At 43.1% G+C, this 22,226-nt stretch overlaps 3 protein-coding genes across 5 annotated transcripts; all 3 read left to right on the top strand.

The window, feature by feature from the left end:
- The first annotated feature begins 20 nt into the window (after nucleotides 1-20).
- On the top strand, nucleotides 21-5,480 carry LOC121590094. The gene is made up of 2 exons (XM_041909483.1): nucleotides 21-2,415; nucleotides 2,635-5,480. The coding sequence occupies exons 1-2, from the start codon at nucleotides 817-819 to the stop codon at nucleotides 5,350-5,352; spliced, it is 4,317 nt and encodes a 1,438-aa protein (XP_041765417.1). The 5' UTR covers nucleotides 21-816; the 3' UTR covers nucleotides 5,353-5,480.
- A 3,803-nt stretch (nucleotides 5,481-9,283) lies between these two features.
- On the top strand, nucleotides 9,284-12,714 carry LOC121603604. The gene is made up of 2 exons (XM_041932591.1): nucleotides 9,284-9,374; nucleotides 9,473-12,714. The coding sequence occupies exon 2, from the start codon at nucleotides 9,494-9,496 to the stop codon at nucleotides 12,545-12,547; it is 3,054 nt and encodes a 1,017-aa protein (XP_041788525.1). The 5' UTR covers nucleotides 9,284-9,374; nucleotides 9,473-9,493; the 3' UTR covers nucleotides 12,548-12,714.
- Nucleotides 12,715-15,064: 2,350 nt separating this feature from the next.
- LOC121603605 (uridine-cytidine kinase-like) lies at nucleotides 15,065-21,911 on the top strand. 3 transcript variants are annotated; one of them, XM_041932592.1, is made up of 7 exons: nucleotides 15,065-15,306; nucleotides 15,501-15,566; nucleotides 15,661-15,997; nucleotides 16,078-16,175; nucleotides 16,256-16,304; nucleotides 18,610-18,729; nucleotides 21,033-21,911. In XM_041932592.1, the coding sequence occupies exons 1-7, from the start codon at nucleotides 15,199-15,201 to the stop codon at nucleotides 21,107-21,109; spliced, it is 855 nt and encodes a 284-aa protein (XP_041788526.1). In that variant the 5' UTR covers nucleotides 15,065-15,198; the 3' UTR covers nucleotides 21,110-21,911. The 3 variants fall into 3 exon arrangements, with proteins under 3 accessions (XP_041788526.1, XP_041788527.1, XP_041788529.1); XM_041932593.1 differs by having other exon boundaries at nucleotides 20,086-21,911; XM_041932595.1 differs by lacking the exons at nucleotides 18,610-18,729; nucleotides 21,033-21,911 and adding an exon at nucleotides 16,933-18,264 and having other exon boundaries at nucleotides 15,066-15,306.
- The last annotated feature ends 315 nt before the right edge of the window (nucleotides 21,912-22,226 follow it).

Genomic DNA, 22,226 nt, shown 5'->3' with positions numbered 1-22,226 from the left:
AGCGATCAGTCGCAATTCAATACTCAATAAAAACACACGTGAACTGTACGATCAATTCTTTCCTTTTACGGCAAATGAATCAAAAATAATATCACAACGTAGGGGCAAGTTTGCTAAAGATCGCGGGAAAGAACATTTTGGTGCCGTGACCAGGATTTTGATAAATCCTTCGGTTTTTGTGAAAACCGGCGTACAGAAGCGTTTGTTCATAAAGCAGTGCTGCGGCACTCGATCTGTGTTAGTGTTTGTGTGTGTGAGCCTTTTGCAAAATGTCGAAGCAGGACAAGTTGCGGTACAAGGAGCTCAAGCGGCACCAATACATGGACTCCATCAATCGTGTGAAAGAGTTCGTAAAAACGTTCACAAGTGAACAACAAAATCAAGTGTCGACGCGACTCGATCGTTTGGAAAAGATTTGGGAATCTTTTGAAACAGTGCAAAAAGACATCGAAGATTTGGAAATCTCCGAGGAAGGCGTTGCAACTAATGCGCGTATTAGAGCAGAAATGGAGGAAACGTATTTGTACGCAAAGGCGCAATTGCGTAGTATGTTGCCCATTCCGGCAGTCGCTGAAATTGTGTCTGTTGCTGCAAATGCTGCTTCATCTTCTTCTTCAAGAGTGAAGCTCCCATTGATCGCACTGCCAGAGTTCGCAGGAAATTTCGATGCGTGGTTAACGTTCCACGACACATACGTCTCACTCATACACTCATCGACGGACATAACGGCAATCGAAAAATTCCACTACCTTCGAGCTTCACTCAAAGAAGAAGCTGCGAATTTAATACAATCCATTTCGGTTACAAGTGAGAATTATGATTTGGCATGGAGTACGATCGTCAAACGTTATTCCAACCCAATCATTTTGCGTAAGAAGCATATTCGACCGTTTGGTTGCCGATTTTCGACGGCATGTCAAAATCCTAGAACAATTGAAAGAACCCGTGAAATCGTTCAGTTCAATTCTCATCGAGTTGATGGCAGATAAGCTGGATGATGAAACACTCCGTGTGTGGGAAGAAGCCCATGCCGATGAAGATCCTACATTTACGGACATGATGGCGTTTTTGGAAAAACGTGTAAGAGTGTTGGAAACACTGGCAATAGAGAAGTGTAGTGCAGTTCCCAAAAAACCAATAAAGACAAAAGTATCGTTGCATGCAGCTACAACTCATACCAACAACGTACCAGTGTGTGTGATGTGCAAAAAGAACGGGCACAGTATAGCGTCGTGCAATGTGTTCAAAGGCACTAATACACAAGAACGCATGAGAGTGGTGAGTGAGAAAAGGCTGTGCAGAAATTGCTTGAAAGCAGGACATTTGGCCCATGCGTGTGCGTCCAAATACAATTGCCAGCAGTGCTCTCAGCGTCACCACACACTACTTCATGCTCACGAAGAAAACAGCAGTGTATTAGTGGGTGAAACTTCTAGCTCTTCAACAATGGCGTTGGCATCGTCGAAGAAATCCGCCGTTAACGCTATACTCTCTACAGTGGTATTGGTTGTTGTCGATGCATACGGAAAAGAACACTTAGCGCGAGCATTGCTGGACAACGGATCGCAGCCGAACGCGATCAGTGAACATCTTTGTCAGCTTTTACGACTACCACGAAAGCCCGCTAGCGTTTCAATTGCTGGTGTGGACAGCACTACCACCAATGCAAAGCACATAGTATGTACAGAAGTGCGATCTCGGATCTACCACTACCGACAAGCAATGAATTTCCTTGTGTTGAAGAAAGTAACGCAGAACATTCCGTCAACGTCGTTTTCTACTGCTGCCGTCGGCGTTCCTTCGAACTACGTTCTGGCCGATCCAGATTTCGGGACCGCGCGGCGCGTGGATATGATCATCGGTGCAGCATATTTCTATTCGTTGCTGCGTGGTGGACAAGTGCATTTGCCAAACCAGCGAAACGTTCTCATCGACACGGTGTTTGGCTGGCTCGTAGCAGGAGATACACCGACCTTTCATGAATCGCAATCGCAAACAACAATTAGTTGTCACATGATGGAGGCAACCGACAAACTACAAGAACAGCTGGAGCGATTTTGGAAGGTCGAAGAGCTTGCTATAACATCATTGTCTCCTGTTGAACAACATTGCGAGCAGTACTTCAAGCAGACGACGAATCGAGATGACACCGGCAGATACGTCGTTCGCATGCCGAAACACCACGACTACGCTCAGATGCTTGGCGATTCGAAGGCTGCAGCCCAGAAGCGCTTTCGGTTGTTGGAACAGAGGCTGGCTAAAGACAAGCATCTGAAGCAGCAGTACGATGACTTCATGCGAGAATACGTGACGCTGGGTCACATGTTTCCTGTGCCGGTTGAAGAGGACAGCATGGCTGCAGTTCACTACTTGCCGCATCATCCGGTGGTGAAAGAGTCCAGCACGACGACCAAGGTGCGTGTGGTTTTCGACGGCTCGGCGAAGAGCGTCACGGGGCATTCTCTAAACGATGTCTTGCATGTAGGACCAGTCGTGCAAGATGAGCTGCTGTCTCTCGTCGTGCGATTCCGCAAGTATAAGGTGGCGGTGATCGCCGACATCGAGAAAATGTATCGCCAGGTGAGTATGCATCCCGATGACCGACGTTTACAACGTATTTTTTGGCGCTTTCAGGAAACAGAAGTTGTGCAAACTTTTGAGTTGGCAACGGTGACGTATGGTCTGGCTCCATCGTCATTCCTAGCAACACGTACGCTACTTCAACTAGCTGAGGATGAAGGCGCTCCTTATCCTTTGGCAACTGAAGCCGTAAAGAAGAACTTGTACGTGGACGATCTGATCTCCGGCGCAGAAAGCATTGAGCAAGCAATTCAACTTCGTGACGAACTGACCAGTCTCATGAGTAAGGGAGGTTTCAGGTTCCGAAAATGGTGCTCAAACGAGTTGAGTGTGCTTGATGGGTTGACACCTGATCTGCTTGGAACAACAGCATCCCATGAATTCGAAGCAGCCGCAAATGTCAAGACGCTTGGCATATGTTGGGAACCACCAAACGATGTATTCCGTTTCACGATTGCTATCCCTGATGTACGACCCTGCACGAAACGTACAGTGCTATCTACGATTGCCCAGCTGTACGATCCGCTTGGCTTGCTATCGCCTATCATCGTGCAAGCAAAAATCCTCTTACAGGAACTTTGGGCAAACAAACTCGGTTGGGATGACGAATTGCCGCGGCAATTGTGTGACAAATGGGAAGAGTTTTGCGAACAGCTCCCCATGCTAGCTCATTTCAAGATCCCGAGATTTGCTTTGACACCCAACTATAACTATGTAGAGCTGCATTGTTTTGCAGACGCATCAGAAGCAGCTTATGGTGCGTGTGCCTACCTGAGATCGCAAAGCATCGACGGCACAACCCAAGTAACGCTGCTAGCTTCTAAATCGAGAGTGGCTCCTCTCAAACCGCTTACCATCCCTAGACTGGAACTATGCGCAGCCTTGCTAGCTGCCAGATTACAGCAGAAACTAATATCAGCCATTGACATGGCAGTAAACGAAACACATATGTGGTCCGATTCAACCATCACGCTGCAATGGCTTGCAGCACCACCTAGAACGTGGAAAACTTTCATCGCAAACCGAGTAGGAGAGATACAAGCTGCTACCAATGGATGCATTTGGCATCATGTGCCAGGGATCGAGAACCCTGCCGACATGCTATCCAGAGGTGTTTCTGCGGAATTGCTTTTGGAAAGCAACATGTGGATGCATGGACCAGATTGGCTGATGAACGATAGCTCGTGCTGGCCCAGCAAATCGTATGGACAACAGCACTTCACTGATGATGAGCTGGAAAGAAAGGGTAACGTTGTGTTAACTGCCCAAGTAGTCGAGCCCGACCCACTGCTCCTACGATACTCCTCATTCAGAACGTTGGTTCATGTAACTGCATATTGCATGCGATTTTGCCACATTGCGCGTGGTAAAGAACAACGCGAAACGATCAATCTCTCTGTGGATGAGATTCAAAATGCTAAAATCGTTTTAGTAAAGATGGTACAGCGACAAGTATTTCCCGATGAACTACGACAACTGCGTAAGAAACAAAAGCTTGCTGGTAGATCCCCACTCAAGCTACTCCATCCATTCATTGACAAGGATGGTGTCATACGTGTTGGTGGCAGACTTGGACATGCCGATGTGCCATTCTGTGTGAAGCATCCGATCGTCATTCCTGGGTATCATCCATTTACCCAATTGCTGTTGAGGCAGCAACATGAGAAAGTGATGCATGGTGGCATCACATCAACACTTTCAGCCATTCGCGAGGAGTTTTGGCCATTGAATGGCAGGAGAGCGGTTCGATCTACCATCCGAGCATGTTATCGCTGCAACCGAGCCAATCCTGTTCCAATTCAGCAACCGATGGGACAGCTACCGCTTTCTCGAGTCACTGCAAACGAAGCATTTGTCTGTACAGGTGTGGATTACTGTGGGCCGATAATGCTGAAGCCTATTCATCGCAAAGCAGCTCCTCAAAAGGCGTACCTATGCATTTTTGTATGCATGAGCACCAAAGCAGTGCATTTAGAGCTTGTGAGTGACCTAAGTACATCAGGGTTCCTGAAGGCTTTAGACCGTTTCATCTTCCGACGAAACAAGCCGAACCATATCTATTCGGATAATGGTACAAATTTCGTCGGCGCAAAGAACGCACTTCACCAAGTCTACCAGATGCTGCATGACGAAGCTCAAAACCGTCAAATCAATAACTACCTAGCAGAAGAAGGAATTGAATGGCACCTTATTCCACCTCGTGCACCAAACTTCGGTGGGCTTTGGGAAGCCGCCGTGAAGGTGGCCAAGAAGCTTTTGGTCAGGCAGTTAGGTGTCTCGCTACTATCTTATGAGGATCTGGCAACAGTGCTGATCAAAATCGAAGGCTGCATGAATTCTCGTCCATTGACGCCGCTTTCGAATGACCCTAACGATTTGTCAGCTTTAACACCGAGTCATTTTCTCATCAAGGGAATGATGCGTCCACCTCCAGAAACTGACATACGGGATGTCCCGACCAATCGACTCGACCAGTATCAGCGGTTGCAGAAGTACGCTCAACATTTCTGGCAGCGCTGGCGTACAGAGTATCTTCATGAGCTTGCTCAGCAACAGCGACGTAATCCACCAGAACAACAAGTATCTATCGGAGACATCGTCATTATCAAGGATGAACATCTCCCATCCGCTCGTTGGCCCTTGGCTCGGATCGTGGAAGTACACCCTGGGCAGGATGGGATTGTGCGTGTTGTTACCTTAAAAACTGCCTCTGGGGTAATGAAGAGACCGTCGTCTAAGATATGTTTGTTAGAGTGTTCACGAGAATTTTGAAAACTTAGTTGTTCAAGGGGGCCGGTATGTTTGGTACCGCATACGGTGTGATGTGCTGGTGAGGAGAAGTGTGGAGGAATGGGAATTTTTGGCGTGAGTGTGTGCGTATGTTTGCACGCGCTGCTTGATGCTGGGCGCGCGGCGCTCAGCGATCAGTCGCAATTCAATACTCAATAAAAACACACGTGAACTGTACGATCAATTCTTTCCTTTTACGGCAAATGAATCAAAAATAATATCACAACGTAGGGGCAAGTTTGCTAAAGATCGCGGGAAAGAACAGCGCTGTTTGAAAGACCCACATAGAACTTTGATGCTGTTTATCTACTGCAAAAGGCGAATTAGAGCAGCGATCTTTAGCGTGCCAAAATGAGCTGCTTAAGCAATTCTGGCTATTTGGGTACTGTTGAGTAATGAATTTGTACGGTATAAACATATGACCTTCTGTCACTTGAATTTGCTGCTTGGGAATTGTATTGAGGGGACGAATGAAGGAAACAAGGAATAAAGAAGGAGTCTAGCGCAAGCGTTCAATCAGTACAGACGTTCCTCTCTCTACCAGTTGAGAAATTCACTAACTAAAACATTATGGTCCTTCGTAGAACCGGATAGAATTGGCTATCGAGATAACGACAATTCGTTGCACACGGGTGCATTAGTGGCAGTGTATTGTGCGTTTGCTGTTTCGATACTCGTAGAGAGATTGAGGAAGTGTGCATAACGGCAGTGTATTGTTCGCGCGAGTGTCACAGTGTGAGTTGGACACTAGGACATTCAGTGTGCGTGTAAAATAGCTGTGCGCGTTCGGACAGGCTCATACTTGAGCATACGCATGCGTTAGATCGTGCACTTCACAAGTGGCTTAATTGTGAAGTCCAGATACGCAACATTTGGTGCATCGAGCGTTCAAAGTGTAGAACGTTTTCGGTGAGAAGTGTTGTGTAGCTTCAGTGCGGGAGTGCAAGTGTCCCCACAAACCGAGTACCTGACTTCCAATTCGTGGAACGTCGTTGGTGGTATCGTTTGTTCCAGTGTAGGTGCGCAAGTTACCTACACACGCACATCGAGCGTTTTCAATCTGTGGAAACGTGGTCGGTGCGATACATTATTGTGTGTCGTCGAACCGCTGCCGTTCGAATTCACAAGAAATTACCAGTGCAGGTTTGCAAGTTCCTGTACAAAGCATATCGAACGTTTTCAATACGTGGAAACGTGGTCGGTGCCAGTTATTGTTTCTGACGGTCAAGCCTCAGTCTTTTGGACGCTTGTTGAACAATACATTGTTCAAGTGTTAGTGAACATTGAATTCAAAGTTGTATGTTTCAAGTGTAGGTGAGCAAGTTCCCTATACACGTACATCGAACGTTTTCAATCTGTGGAAACGCGGTCGGTACGGTATCTTTTTGCTTGTGATCGATCATCAGTCGTTCGAATACGCAAGAAGTGTTTTCAGTGCAAGGAGGCAAGTTCCCTGCTTAAGGCATATCGAACGTTTTAATTCGTGGAAAACGTGGTCGGTGCTAACAAACGTATTGTGAACAATAAGGTTCGCGCGCGTTATTCAAACGGAGTGAGCGTGTGCGCGAGTGAACAATTCTCTTTTCGGGTTAAGATAAAGGTTCGCGCGCGTTATTCAAACGGAGTGAGCGTGTGCGCGAGTGAACAATTCTCTCTTCTCGGGTAAAGCAAAGTTCCGCGTGTGTTAATCCGGGTGTGTGCGTGAGTGTGCGAACAATAAAACCGCGTGGTTTGAACTAATTCTACGGGTAGAGTACGGGACAAACTGAACTATTTTACGAACATTCAGTGTTGTGAAAAGTGTTTTTTGTTACAAGTGAAAATGCCTGGTTCACCAGTTCCAACGACGTCGGCGGCGTTTGAGGAACAAGACGCATCGCATCGTGTATCACATGTGCAAGCTGCATCAGACAGCGATAATGTCCAAGCCAATCCAATACTGAGGGCAGCCGTGGCAAGAGAAGCTTCGGAGAGTGAGTTTGCAGGTTTTGAATCAGTAAATTCAAGTCCTACTTTTCCAACAGCAGCAATGCTGGCGGAGAAAAGAAAGCGAATGCGTCAGCATTTCGACCAAAGGCTGGACCGCATTGATCAAGCACTACAGCATGCAACAAGAGCGGATGCCGCTTTTCTGAAAGGATGTGCGTCACGCTTGTCGATGCTATCCACGGAATATGAAACATGGCACACCAACAATTTGGTTTCTTCTTCCAATGCACAGTTCGAACAAGAAGAAGAAGAGTACGCCTCTTTCGAGAACCGCCATTTTGAGCTTTCATTGGCAATTGAAAGAAACTTGTCATCAAGTGTAGTTTCCACACCAACACGCGATACCATGCCACACACAAAACTTCCCGAAATGCGCTTGCCAACTTTTGATGGAAAGATGGAAGATTGGTTACCGTTTCGAGATGCCTTTCTCAGTCTTATTGATCGCAATAAGAATTTAGCCGACGTAGACAAGCTACGATACTTAAAAGGCTCTCTTCAAAAGGATGCTCTTAACGTAGTAGGAGACATCGAAATCACCGACGCAAATTATTCTGTTGCCTGGGAAGTATTGAAATCGCGATTCGAAAACAAAAAGCTAGTGGTGAAACGATATCTTGATGGATTATTTGCGATACCACACATGAAAAAGGAATCATACGAATCACTGATTTCTTTAATTGACAGTTTTGAGCGTGGTGTTAAAATGACGACTAGAATGGGAGTGGCCACGGAAGGATGGAGCGTGCTCTTAGCTCACATGGTCTGCTCTAAATTAGACCTGGCCACACTTAAACAATGGGAAATACATCATAGCTCAACCAATGTTCCCACGTATGACGAGATCATGAAATTCCTTCGCAGCCAAGCAACTGTTTTGCAAGCCATGGCTCCAGGCAGGAATCGAACAAGTGAAGCAACAACAGCTGGAGGCAGAATGAAAACCCGCAACGAAGTGTACAGCGTGGTTAAGCCGGCCACAAAGGTTTGTTCATTCTGCAAAAGGGCTTCACATGCTGCGTACCTGTGCGAAGTGTTTCGAAATGCATCTGTGGAAAAGCGACACGAGCTAGTGAGGAACGGACAGTTGTGTTTTAACTGTTTGTCGGCGGGTCATCAGCGAAAGGATTGTTCGTCCGGATCTTGCCGTGTATGTCAGCGAAATCATCATACGATGCTTCACAAACCGAATTCTCCAATTGATCAGTCGTCATTAGCATCAGCGTCATCACTGCCGTCTACATCAAATGCAGAAGCAGCTACACCGGCTTCTATTGTTCAACATTGTGCGCGCAACAATTTCGAAAAAATAATCCTGTTACCAACAGCAATGGTACAAGTAGTGAATGTTGACGGAACACGTATCTGGGCTCGAGCTTTACTGGATGGAGGTTCACAGATCAACATTGTTACGGAACGATTGGTACAGCTGTTGAGAGTCCAGAAGAGGAACGAGCATCATCTGCTTGGTGGAATAGGGAAGGCACAGCATTCGTCTCATCATTCTGTGAGCCTTGCTATCCACTCTCACTGCTCTACCTTCAAGGCAAGCTGGAAGTTCCATGTGCTGCGAGAAGTGACGTGGGACCAGCCAGCACATGCAGTCAATCCGGAAGGATTGAACCTACCGAAGGGAGTGACGTTGGCGGATCCTCATTTCTATGAGCCAGGGCCAATTGATCTACTTATTGGGCGAGAAGGTTACAACGATCTACTTTTGGGTAACATTCTTCGGTTGAATAGCCCAAAACTACTACTGCAAAACACGGAGCTGGGTTGGATTGTCTCAGGTCAGGTAAGCCAAGGTCTAACACACTCTTCCTTAGTGCTCAACGTCATGACGCTGAATGACCAACTAAGCCGGTTTTGGGAACTGGAAGGCTGCTACTCCCCTGCGATGTTATCCGTCGAGGAAGCTGAGTGTGAGGCAGCATTTGTACAAACAACTTCACGAGACCACGAAGGCCGTTTCGTGGTAGCCTTACCAACGCGTACTGAAAGGCTTAATCAACTAGGTGACTCTTATGAAGCTGCATCACGGCGGCTACAATCGCTCTGTAGGCGATTAAATATCGACTCGAAATTGAAGCAGGAATATTCTAAATTCCTACAGGAGTATCTCGATCTAGGACACATGGAAGAAATTCCATCTGACCGCCATGACATTGGAAAGACATATTACATGCCGCATCATTGTGTAGTACGACCCGACAGCCTCACGACTAAGCTAAGAGTCGTATTTGATGCATCCAGTTCTACTGATACAGGGGTATCCCTCAACGATGCACTGATGGTGGGACCTTCAGTGCAAGATGATCTTTTGTCGTTGTTACTCCGATTTAGAGTACCCAGATTTGCGATTTTGGCTGACATTGAAAAAATGTATCGCCAAATTTGGGTGAAGGAGTCCGATCGTCCACTTCAACGCATCCTGTGGAAAGAATCTGCTGATGATAGAATTCGCATCTATCAGCTGAAAACCGTTACGTACGGCACAGCCTGCGCACCTTACTTGGCCACCCGTTGTCTGCAAGCGTTGGCTAAGGAAGGAGAAACAAGATATCCCAGGGCATCCAAGGTCCTCGAGCAAGATTTTTACATGGATGACATGATCACCGGTGTGGAATCTGTTGAAGATGGCCGGATTATTTGCAGCGAAATAAATCAGCTTCTACAATCGGCAGGATTTCACCTGCGCAAATGGGCTTCAAACTCGTCTGAGTTACTGGAGCAAATACCAGCTGAACTACAAATCGAGGGAGATGTTTTGAACATCGATCGCAGCACATCCATCAAGGCTTTGGGTTTAAGATGGATGCCATCATCGGACCAGCTAGGGTTTAGTGTGCCTGGTTGGAAGGAATCAGAAATCATCACCAAACGCATTGCGTTATCAGACTCAGCTAAGTTGTTCGATCCTCTTGGACTGTTAGGACCAGTCATTGTAGTAGCAAAGTGTTTCATGCAGGAGCTCTGGAAGAACGAAAATACCTGGGATGAACCTTTGGAGTCTGAACGGCAACAATTCTGGTTGCGCTTCAGAGAACAACTCGCTGATCTGACTAGCTTGACAATTCCACGACGAGCAATTGGTGGAACAGTGCGAATTGAAGCTCACGGATTTAGTGATGCTTCCCTACGGGCTTATGGCGCCTGTATCTACATACGAGCAGAATCGTCCGATGGCCAAGTCTCAGTACGGTTGTTATGTGCTAAGTCAAAGGTGGCACCGATACCTAATACCAAACGGAAGAAAAACGTGTCCCTTCCACGGCTCGAGTTGTCGGGAGCGTTGTTACTATCACACTTATGGCAGAAGGTGAAGCAAGGGGTGAAATTGGAGCTTAAAATCAACTTCTGGGTTGATTCAACGATAGTTCTTCATTGGCTTTCAAGCAGTCCTTCCCGTTGGAAACAGTTCGTTGCGAACCGAGTTGCGGAAATCCAGCACCAAACCTACAAGATGCCTTGGAGTTATGTGGCCAGCGAGCACAATCCAGCTGACATTATTTCCAGGGGAATGATGCCTTTGCAGCTCATGGATTCCCAACTTTGGTGGCAAGGGCCCTCATGGTTGCATCTTCCAAGTCAAGCTTGGCCTACGAACAAACCCAATACTGAAATTTCCTCGGAAGATTTGGAAGAGCGATCGATTGTAGCCACATCTCAACAGGTACCGCCAAATTTTCTATTCGATCTTTCTTCATCTTACGAAAAATTGGTGCGACTTACGGCATATCTGCTGCGATTCATGTACAATTGTCAACCGACACACCGCGGAAATCTACGAAAGGGGTTTCTAAAAATAGATGAATTAGTGTCAGCGTCTCTAACGCTCGTTCGTCTGGCCCAACAAGAAACCTTTGCTGAGGAGCTTCGGGATGTTCGTCAAACTGGAGCGGTCAAGCCGAACTCAAAACTGAAAACGCTAACACCTATTCTGAAAGAGGGTATCCTACGTGTGGGTGTTCGTTTGCGAAACGCGCCTGTTTCGTATGAACGCAAACATCCGATAATTTTAGCGTTTTCTCACCCATTGACCCTACTGATTGCGCGTTCTTATCATCGACAATATCTGCATGCGGGACAACAAGAGCTCATATCTAGCCTGCGTGAGAGATTCTGGCCCCTTCGCGTACGCAACCTGGCACGAAAGGTCGTATATGAGTGTGTAAGTTGTTTCCGATCCAAACCAACAACGGCAGAGCAAATCATGGGAGATTTGCCCAGCGAACGCGTAAACCCAGTTCTCCCATTCTACAACACTGGTGTGGATCTGTGTGGTCCATTATTCTATAGACAAACCAACAAGAAGGCTGCTCCAATCAAATGCTATGTTGCTGTTTTCGTCTGTCTTGTGATCAAAGCAGTACATGTGGAGCTTATTGCCGATTTGTCTACTCCAGCCTTCATTTCTACATTGAAGCGTTTCATAGCTCGTCGCGGTAAACCATCCGTAATCCAGTGCGACAACGCCAAAAATTTCCGGGGAGCTGATCGAGCGCTCAAGGAGATGTATGAGCTGTTCCAGAAACAACAACATCAGGATGCTGTTACAACTTACTGCGGAACGGAAGGGATCACCTTCAACTTCATCCCTCCGCGGTCACCCCATTTCGGTGGGATCTGGGAGGCCGCAGTGAAGTCGCTTAAACGGCATCTCAAGGCGACGATAGGATCCAGTATCTTGCGGCGAGACGACCTGGAAACTATCTTAGTTCAAGTGGAGGCTTGTTTGAACTCGCGACCGTTAACTGCACTTTCCAACGATCCAGAGGACCTGGAAATTCTGACACCGGGTCATTTTTTGATTCAACGGGCGCTTACATCGGTCCCTGAGCCATCTTATGCTGAGATTCCAGGCAACCGCCTGGACCGCTATCAACAATTGCAGGAGTATGTTCGGCGGATTTGGAAGCGATGGAATCGAGACTACTTGTCTGGTTTGCATCCGCGTACCCGGTGGACTTCAAGGCGAGACAACGTTCGGGAGGGCACTATGGTCCTGCTGAAGGAGGACAACCTTCCCCCTCTCAAATGGCGCTTCGGCCGAGTGCTGAAGATTTATCCTGGTGATGACGGCTTGGTTCGAGTGGTTGATGTGAAAACGAAGGATGGAATTTACAGAAGAGCCATCACCAAGATCTGCATACTGCCCGGACAGAAGGAAGAAAGAGAGGTTTCGTAATAAGGGTTGAAAGCTACCTTTCAACGGGGGGCGGCTATGTTGAGTAATGAATTTGTACGGTATAAACATATGACCTTCTGTCACTTGAATTTGCTGCTTGGGAATTGTATTGAGGGGACGAATGAAGGAAACAAGGAATAAAGAAGGAGTCTAGCGCAAGCGTTCAATCAGTACAGACGTTCCTCTCTCTACCAGTTGAGAAATTCACTAACTAAAACAGGTACGCTCTCCCATACAAATCAAGCGTAAACTTTTTGAGTTTACGCCTCGAGTGACGTCCGTATGTGACGTCCGTAAAATGCTGACCGAAAAGTCATAAAACCACCAAATGAATTCATGCAGTGAACTCTGTCGTGATCGTCGAATGAATTTTCCATTATATTGTCGTTTTTTGTACCAATTTTTGTTTTGTTTTATCCGTTGTGAGTTCTACCACAAGACAGAATCCACGTTATCCCACGTTCTGTTTTTTCCTGATTCGCTATTTTCGTCTGACATCTGTTTGACAATTCTGACATTTTCACCTTATTTTAATATACATCTTGATTAGTTGTTTATTCGGTAATCATTTGTCTCGTCGTCTTTTTATTATATTTTCCACCCTATCTTATTCCCTACAAACTCCATATGTAATTTGGAAGTCACAAGCGACCAGAACTAGAATAAGAAGAACTACCACTGCGGCTGATCTTAAGCGGCACCCTGCAACCCCGAGAAAAGAAAATCGCCACCGTTCAAAAGAAAATGTGCATCTCATTCCTTCGTTGGCTTAGAATTCCTAGTACAATTTTCAGATCGACACTTCAGAAAGGCCCCAAGCGCTACAGATGAAGCTTTAACGACTGGAAAATCAAATATCCATAGAAAAAAACTAAAGCTCCATAGCTTCATTGGTTTGTTCAATAGTTGGCGTATTACGCCAGGACTCCACAGAGCATAACACGGAGCGCAACATAACAACTGACAGCTGCCGAACGCTTCCCATAACGCTTGGGAAAGGAGGTAAAGCGTTTCATTAACTGTCGGTCTTCGCAGTAGGTTGGTAGCTTTTGTACGAGCAATGAGCTGCCTACTAAGGATATTCACAATATGTTACCACCAATAAAGCGTTTTCTGAAGCGTTTGGCAGCTGTCAGTTGTTATGTTGCGCTCCGTGTTATGCTGTGTGGAGTCCTGGCGTTACAACTTATCCTCCTTTAACCTCCCAAGCGCCACAGATTAAGCTTAAACGACTGGAAAATTGAATATCCATAGGAAAAAAATGAAAGCTCCACAGCTTCATTGGTTTGATCAATAGATGGCGTATTACAACTCATCATTATATTGCTATCCTTTTCTTGCAATGTGTTTCGACAAGTTGCATTTTATTATGACCTATATAGCCTTCTAACTTTCTGAGCAAAAATCTATATAAATGATCGTGTGGTTAGATACGTGGGTATCAACACCAATGACCATTGCTCAAATCTCACTTGCTTCAGTGCTGGTGGTTTCCGTTGGAGTTTAGTATTTAAACAATCGTATCGCCGTTCTAGTTCTAGCGATGCATAACTTCAATGCGAAACCATACAACAGTACAGAGGAAATGAGAAAGCTCTCCTCCAAGCGATGAAGCTCAACTGGTTGGGGTATCCCACCAACAGATAGCGCCACCAGCTTTTTGCTATTTTTAGAATGCATGAGTCGTTTGGCGTCTGCTAAACGAAGTCTTTCTATATTCCGTTTAGGTAGAGAACTTGAGTCGTTTAGAAGCCGTTTAGTGGTCGTTTAGTGGATTTGTGGCACTTGGGCTTTATGTTGGCAACCGGATACCCGGGTATTATTTTCAACTTCGAACTGCAATAACTTTTGATTCATTGCTTTTATTGACCTGAAATTTTCCGTAGCCTCCCAACTTTTAATTTATGATTTTTTGGTGCATAAGTTGTAATTTTAAACAGCCTGTAAGTATTTTATTTTGATTTTTTTTAACTTTACCACGTAAGTTGGCAACCAGCATACCCGGGTATTCCATACATTTTGTATGGAGAATGACGTTTCTCTTCTTCCTCTTTTCGTATTGTGCTTATTTCGAGTCAAATTCAAGCGATTCCAAATTTCAATTTGACCGTTATTTTTATAATAAAATGAAAAAAACTTAATGAATAAATGAAATAGAAGAGAATATATGGTCGGCATTACTTGCATACAGCATTAAAATATAGAAAGCATTGTTTACCTATGAAAATCGTTAATTTTTTACATCAAAACGTGTGGAATACCTGGGTATGCCGGTTGCCAACTTACGTGTGTAAATCTGGTTGCCAACTCTACGGTTTAATAAAAAAGGATGTTTTTTCTCGTGCAGATAAGTACCCCCCTCCCCCCTCCACTTAACACTTCAAAACATATCGAAAACTACCGATACAAATTAAAACTCCTACCAAATACTACAGATAAAATATTGATGCTCCTACCGAAAGCCGTAAAAAATTCTGGCCACACTGGCTGTCAAGATTAATGAAAACATAAATACACTGCCTGCCGTTCCCTCACACACCATATGTCATTACAGTGAAAATAATTTCGTTTTGCGCACTGCCATCGTGCGGATTTATTTTTCCCCGTTTCCCGTGGTGCAAAGTGAAGAAAACTTACCCCAGTCCTTAGCAATGGGTGACGGAGAGTGTTTAAATGGTGCACGATTGAATGGCGGTGCTGCGGATGGCGTGAAAACACCCTTTCTAATTGGCGTTGCTGGTGGAACGGCCAGCGGCAAGGTAGGTGTAACGTGTGAGCGTAGGGTATCGCCCGTGGGATTGCTGCGCAGTCTGCAGTGCGAATCAAAAGTATGGCCCCGGCCTTGAAAACAGTGCCAAATATAGCCGTTCGTCATCTGCATGCACCATCAATTGATAAAACATACACTGACCGTCCAACACGCAATCTGCTCCGTTTTACCCTGTTCCCGCAGTCGACCGTATGCAAACGCATCATGGAACAACTAGGCCAAGCTGATATGGACCATACCCAGCGCCAAGTGAGCAAACAAAGCGTCCCACTCATTTACGTAATCAGCGATCACTTACACAGCACCCCAACATGCATTTGTTTTCATTCCAATCGGTGCACAGGTCGTCACTATCAGCCAGGATAGTTTCTATCGCGAGCTGTCGGATTTGGAAAAGGCGCGCGCCGAACGGGGTCTTTTTAACTTTGACCATCCGAGCGCGTTCAACGAGGATTTGATGCTGCAAACGCTGCAGGACATTCTGCACGGCAAAAAGGTGGAGATTAGCGAGTATGACTACCGCCGGAATGCCGTCTGTCCGGAAAAGAAAATCACCATCTACCCGGCCGACGTGGTACTGTTCGAGGGCATACTGGTGTTCTACTTTCCCGCCATTCGAGATCTCTTTCACATGAAGCTATTTGTCGATACCGATTCGGACACCCGGCTGGCCCGAAGAGGTAATGATGACCCGTACAGCCCCGTTTATTTGGTGTGCTGCGTCATGTGATATTGCTTCTAAACTATGTTTGTGTTGCAGTTCCACGTGACATTAACGAACGAGGACGAGACTTGGATCAGGTGCTGAATGCGTATATGAATTTCGTAAAGCCAGCATTTGAAGAGTTTTGCTCACCGGTATGATCATCAATTAACAATCATTATTTTAATACACTACATTACTGTTTAATACATCACTACTGATTCGTCCATTTCAGACTAAAAAGTTTGCTGACGTTGTCATACCACGAGGAGCTGACAATACAGGTAAATTGATTTTCAAAATATCCGGATCTATAACAAATTATTGTTTATCACTATGATCAAACTAGGTGCATTTTTATATATCATTCTATCGCAATGTTTCAATTTTTTAATACTAAATCAATCGACAAATTTATCTTTGTATCATTCAAGAATACATAATTCCATTGATTGCAAAACATCAGTAAAACTATTCTTTGAAAATTATTACTGTTTTTATTATTTTTTTACTTAGTTGCTCAGTTTCATGCGATAACTTCGCAATAAAGAAAAAACAATTGTTTTCACTTTACTCGTATTATTCGCCATCTTGACACGTGAACTTTATGATATTGTTTAAATTTCCCATTCGACTATTAAATTAAAAACTCTTTTTGTCAAGCGATGTACCATATTGAATTTTTGTGTTATTGTTATTCCTTAGGGCTCAGTTGAATAACTTGTATTGTGTAAAATAAATCTCATATTCTTGACTTTCATTTCGAATCCTGAAGTTCATGCGCCGTGGCCGGTCTTTCGTTCAGTGCGATCAATTAAATAGTTTTCGCCAAATAACACATCGGGGTAGCGAATGGTTTCTACTGGACGTTTCTCTTATTTTTCTTGCTCATCTTTTTCTAACATTTTACAGTTGCGATCGATCTGATAGTGCATCACATAAATGAGATCTTGCATCCGAGTGGCGGACTCAACCAGAACGGGCATTAAATCGCGTGGGGTCGTGTGTTGGTCATATTGGTCCTCTGCAATAGAAATAAGCTCTGCAGCGATCATCATACAACCACAGTAGGACTTATGTGTCATTGGTGTCACGTATAAAACGTTGTCAGAGAATAAGAGCAAATGATCATACAAACAAGCACACAATTGAAAAAAAACAAACAAACAAACAAAACAGTGCGCCTCACCTCACACATCCAATGTTATTTCTGCCGAAGTTGCACACTCGGTCCTACTTATTAGAGAAGATATATAGGCGTAACGGCAAAACACCTCAGCAAAAACGCATGCCAAATTTAATGTTCCAAGCTAACATACTGCATGACAGCTATTTTTATACCGTTTTTCACTGGGAATTTGATACCTTAACCATAATCATAGTAATAGACCATAACAATTACTTACTAAAGAACATCCCAAAAACTTTACGGTAAACCATTGCATAGACTGATCAAAACAAATGAATAAGCTTCTGGTTTATTTGTTTTTGCATTTTTTTCCTTTTGTATTACTTTGTTACAAAATTAACGTTTTCGAAAGCCAACTCATAAACTAATTTAACAACCATAGTAACGAATCGTCATTCTTTAAAAGTAGTAGCAGTATACACATTTTATCTTTGATTTGCAGCTGTGCAATCAATCATGTTGTATTGTTCTACCATACTGCACCTGTTAAAACATTGGCCTTTATAAGGCCATCCGCCCCGTGTGCCACAAATTCCTATGCTTGCATTTATGCATTTCAATATGTAGATCCTGTTGAATGCCGTTTGTATTAGCCATTCCTTCCATTCTTAAATTCATTATTCTTTTGGATTTGGAAATATCCCCCGCCAAAGACATTCCTTTTTTGCAGTTATCAGTTTGCGCCACTGCCGGTCTGTTCAAATCTATTCTTGAATAACGAGCTAAAACTTTATCTTATCCTACTAATCAGTGAGTTGTTGTCAAGTAGCATAATAAGTAACCAAGTTGGTAAAGGTAGCCTCAATTGAAGGTCTCACTAGACTGGACTATCGTTATGACAGCAAAACACTCCGGTCCCAAACGTCATCGTTGAACACGGAAAGTGTGTAAATGGCTAGCGTTTAAGAAAAACAAAAACAAAACAGGAAAACGAACAAGTATAACAGATAATCGAAGCGAATGGTGATTATACAACCGTTAAGACCAATAACGAATAATCCGATAAGGCATGATTTGTGTATGGCACAATAAAGAGGACATTTTTCGAACACGCATACATCGGTACGACTTATTTCATTTTGTTTTCGTGTTTATCATACTGTGTATCATTTTGTTGGGTATACGCTCGGTTATGTGGTTCCGCCCTACAAGCCCCATCGCTGGTTCGAATTACGTCCACTGACCCGTACTCTTCAGATTTCGTTTTTTTTCGACGGATGATGCACTATCAGTTCGGTGACTTGTATTGCCGTAAATTTTGTGTAATCTTTGCTTATAAAAGCCAATTCTTTCACAATTTGAATTAAAAAACTCGATTCCATGTACAAATTGTATCCCAAACCAATACTTGTTCATTTAATTGCACTAACAAATTCTTCTATTTGTTCTCCTCATTCCAGTGGCAATTGATCTGATCGTGCAACACATTCGCGAGTTTCTGAACAATCGCACCCGCAGCGATCATAGCCCGCATCTGGCCACATGCGGTACCAGTGCCCTGAATCTAGCTAATGGTAGAGGTAAGCCATCCTTTAACGATACCGATCCGCACTATCGGCCACACTGAGAAGTAACAGTGCCGGTTTGCCGACCGTTGACCGTTCGGGAAACACTCTTCTTGCTAGCCCTTATCCCAAAATTTTAAACCAAATCAAACCATGAAAGCATACCTGCCTGTGACATATATGTCCTTTCACCTATATGACATTCGTGTGTCGTAGTCCTATACCAAAAAAACACATACACACGCGAACACAAAATCAAAACAATTTATTTTTCACAAAAAACGTGTAGTAATAAGCATTGTAATAGCTGACCGTATTCTGACTACCAATAGTGTCTAACTCTAGTTCACACCTCGTTGCGTTACAAATGCATAAAGAGCACACAAATCGCTTCTGACGATCAGATTGCGTTAAAAGAAGAAACACCGATTGGCGTTACACTAAACTGATCATACACAAGCGTTATTTGTCAAAAGTAGTTTCTACGTAGCGTTTTTTCGCTAACCCATTTTTTTAATTAAACCTATTGCACACAAGCAAACTAATGCATATCATTTATTTCAAAAAAACATAAATGCTCCTCGAGCATTTTTTGTTATTCAAACCCTTTACTTCTTAAATACACACTAACCCAAAAAATATTCAATCTCCCATTAACCTTATTTTAAGTCGCTAAGGAATTTCCTCAAAATGCAATGTTCAATATTGGTTGTTTGTATGCGCAATGCAAATCTTAAATCGTCTCGATAGCTAGTGTAGCAAGCTAATCCATGCAATATGTAGTTGCAGATCGTAATTTTATCTTCTAAAAGCTTGTTTCATCGCTTGCAGGTAGCAAGGTTGTGTTGACAGTGACCTACAAATAAAGCGTACCATATAGCTTTTAGTCAATATATCTGAATTTATGAATAAGCCCGACAAACCACACTTCCTTACAAAAAAAAGAAGCATACTGTTACCATTCAGATAGTGCTTCAACATAAGCAATAATGCAGCGTACATTAGGAATGCATAACATAAACATGTAAGAATGGTTAGTCGTGTAGATTGGTACCTTTAATTCAGCAAATCAGCACGAAATAACCACTAATTTCACTGTACGCCCATGTGCATTTGCCATTCATAGGCTTTCTCCATATTTGGTGTTTATTTTGTGTCTGTTTTTATCTTTAGTAGCCATTTTGTCCCACTAATATTAGGTTAAATGCTTGATTATTATAGTTTGTTGTTTTTTCTAGAATGTTGTAACATGATGTTATCTTTTGTTGTCTTTTATGGTCTAAATTGCATTTTCAATTGTATTCTTTTGTATTTTGTACATTATTAACTCTGTTTCGTTTCCTCTCTTTATACCGTGTCTGATATTTCTAGTACGTTACTTCGTGTTCCACTAGAACCCATATACATAGTATAGATGAAAACTGAAGCTAACATCCAAATATGCAATAAAAACCATTTCTACGAGTCATAGGACCTTAAACAGACGCTACAGATATAAGAAAAAACAAAACAGAGTAGACTTTTGAAGGCCCTCTTTTTGAAATAATGTTGTGGACAAGACATGTTTGGGTTTTTTTTTATTATGTAACCCTATACGATTTGGATACAGCAGCATGAACACAATCCCTGTTCTATTACTCACATTATATGATTAATCGGTTATAGCACACACAAATAGAACTTCTAGTGAACGTTCTTGACTAGACTTTATGTGTCGAACTATGAGTGAAATATAGGTATATATATTTATGTTGACAATTGAAAGCTTCTTTCTCAAACTCACTGTGTTGTTACCACCTGTGCAAGCACAAATCAATCTTCAATTCTATTTGGTTGGTTGTATTGTTTTATTACTGTTAGTCAGCGTTAGTTAGCTCTTCAAAGTGCCATCGTTGATAGTTTTTAATTTATTGTTATATGTACCACATCACTGTACTGTTTTACTAGTTAATAGCGTGGAAAAGGTACCTAATGACATGCTGACACCAAAATTGAAACAGATTCAAACATATTAAAATAGTAAAAAAGTAACACAGCAACCCAAGTTGCCTGGCTGTGCGTGTCTTTGAATGTAATGAAAATACTTCAAATGTTTTGTCTCTGGTGGACCGTTTCAATTCCTTTATGTTTCACATCTAAAGCAGACCTGTTTCAAAATCGAAATTCAAATAAACACGCTCCAACCATGTTCATGTTCATCACTAAAGTCCTAGAAAATTGTACGTAACTGACAAACCTTTTAATTGTGGAACAGATCCTCGGATTATAATTATTTAAATTTTTCCTTGTTTGTACTTGTTGCTTTGTATTATTCGCAGCTCAAGCTAGTACGCACTCCATTTCTCCTTCCATGATCAGTAGCCAGCTCTACGCGGTATTGTATGAGTACAGTTGAATCGTTCGTGAGCTAATACTTTGTGTAGAGCAAAGGGAAGATCATTAAACAGTTTATTCGTAGCTTGCGATCAAAAACCAATTTGTGAGAACTTTGCAAACCAATGCGTGCTCAAAATCACCCATCCTTTTCAACATAATATTTAAAGCAAGGTCCCACAAACACTATCGTGGAAAGGAGCAATTGAAGCCACCGGTGTGTCGAAATTTAGCGAATAATAGTGGATTCTAGTAGAGAGTCCCTTAAAGTCGAACAATAATCTTTGAAGAGCAATACATTATTTATCGATAGGATAAAATGTACGTAAGGTAGGTCAATCTGTCGTCTTGCGACATGTGCTTAGAAACAGAGAATGTATATGCGGTTGGACATTGACACGTCCTCGAGCGACTTTAAGCAACCAGCTATATTGGGAAGGTAACCAACCATGCGAGAAAGATAATACTATTGTAGAGAAGAACCGAAAACAAAACAAAAACAACAATTTTATAATCCCTGTGTGATATCGTACAAACTTGGATAATGATATTGGTGAAAGGTAAAAAAACACAAACAAACAAACATATTTAATGTTTTATTTAATAAATGCTGCATCCTCAGGACGCAGATTGTTGGTCGGCGATCCTCATCTCAGCGCATTGACGCTACTAAAAACACGCATATAACATAAAAGATAAATGTACAACCGTCAACCTTTGCTGAAATCTTTGAACTTTATGTACAATAGGATAAAACACCACCAAATATTATGATTTATTTTATATCTACAATTTGAAAATAAAGCTGTTTAGACCAATGATAACATTTGATGTTTATAAATCTTTTGTAGTTTGTTGATGACAAATTTTGCTCCAGTTTTTTTTTCAGTCAACTTCAAAACATGTGTTATTAACCGTTAGAGAGAAAAGGCGCATAGTGAATTTAATTACAAGAACATTCACCGATTCGGAGAGAAAAACTAACGCTGACCAATTGTAACTTAACCCTTATTCTTTACTATTTGTCTTACTCAATCGTTACATTTTTGCTAAGTCAATACTGCACTGTACTCAAAAGCAAAAGAAACATTAAAAAAAACTTTAATTTTATGCCAGTGACTAGTTTCCCAGCGCCTTTA

Source organism: Anopheles merus, chromosome 2R (genome assembly GCF_017562075.2).
Source record: "Anopheles merus strain MAF chromosome 2R, AmerM5.1, whole genome shotgun sequence".
In the NCBI taxonomy this organism is placed as follows: domain Eukaryota; kingdom Metazoa; phylum Arthropoda; class Insecta; order Diptera; family Culicidae; genus Anopheles; species Anopheles merus.
This window is presented reverse-complemented; position numbering and strand designations above follow the sequence as displayed.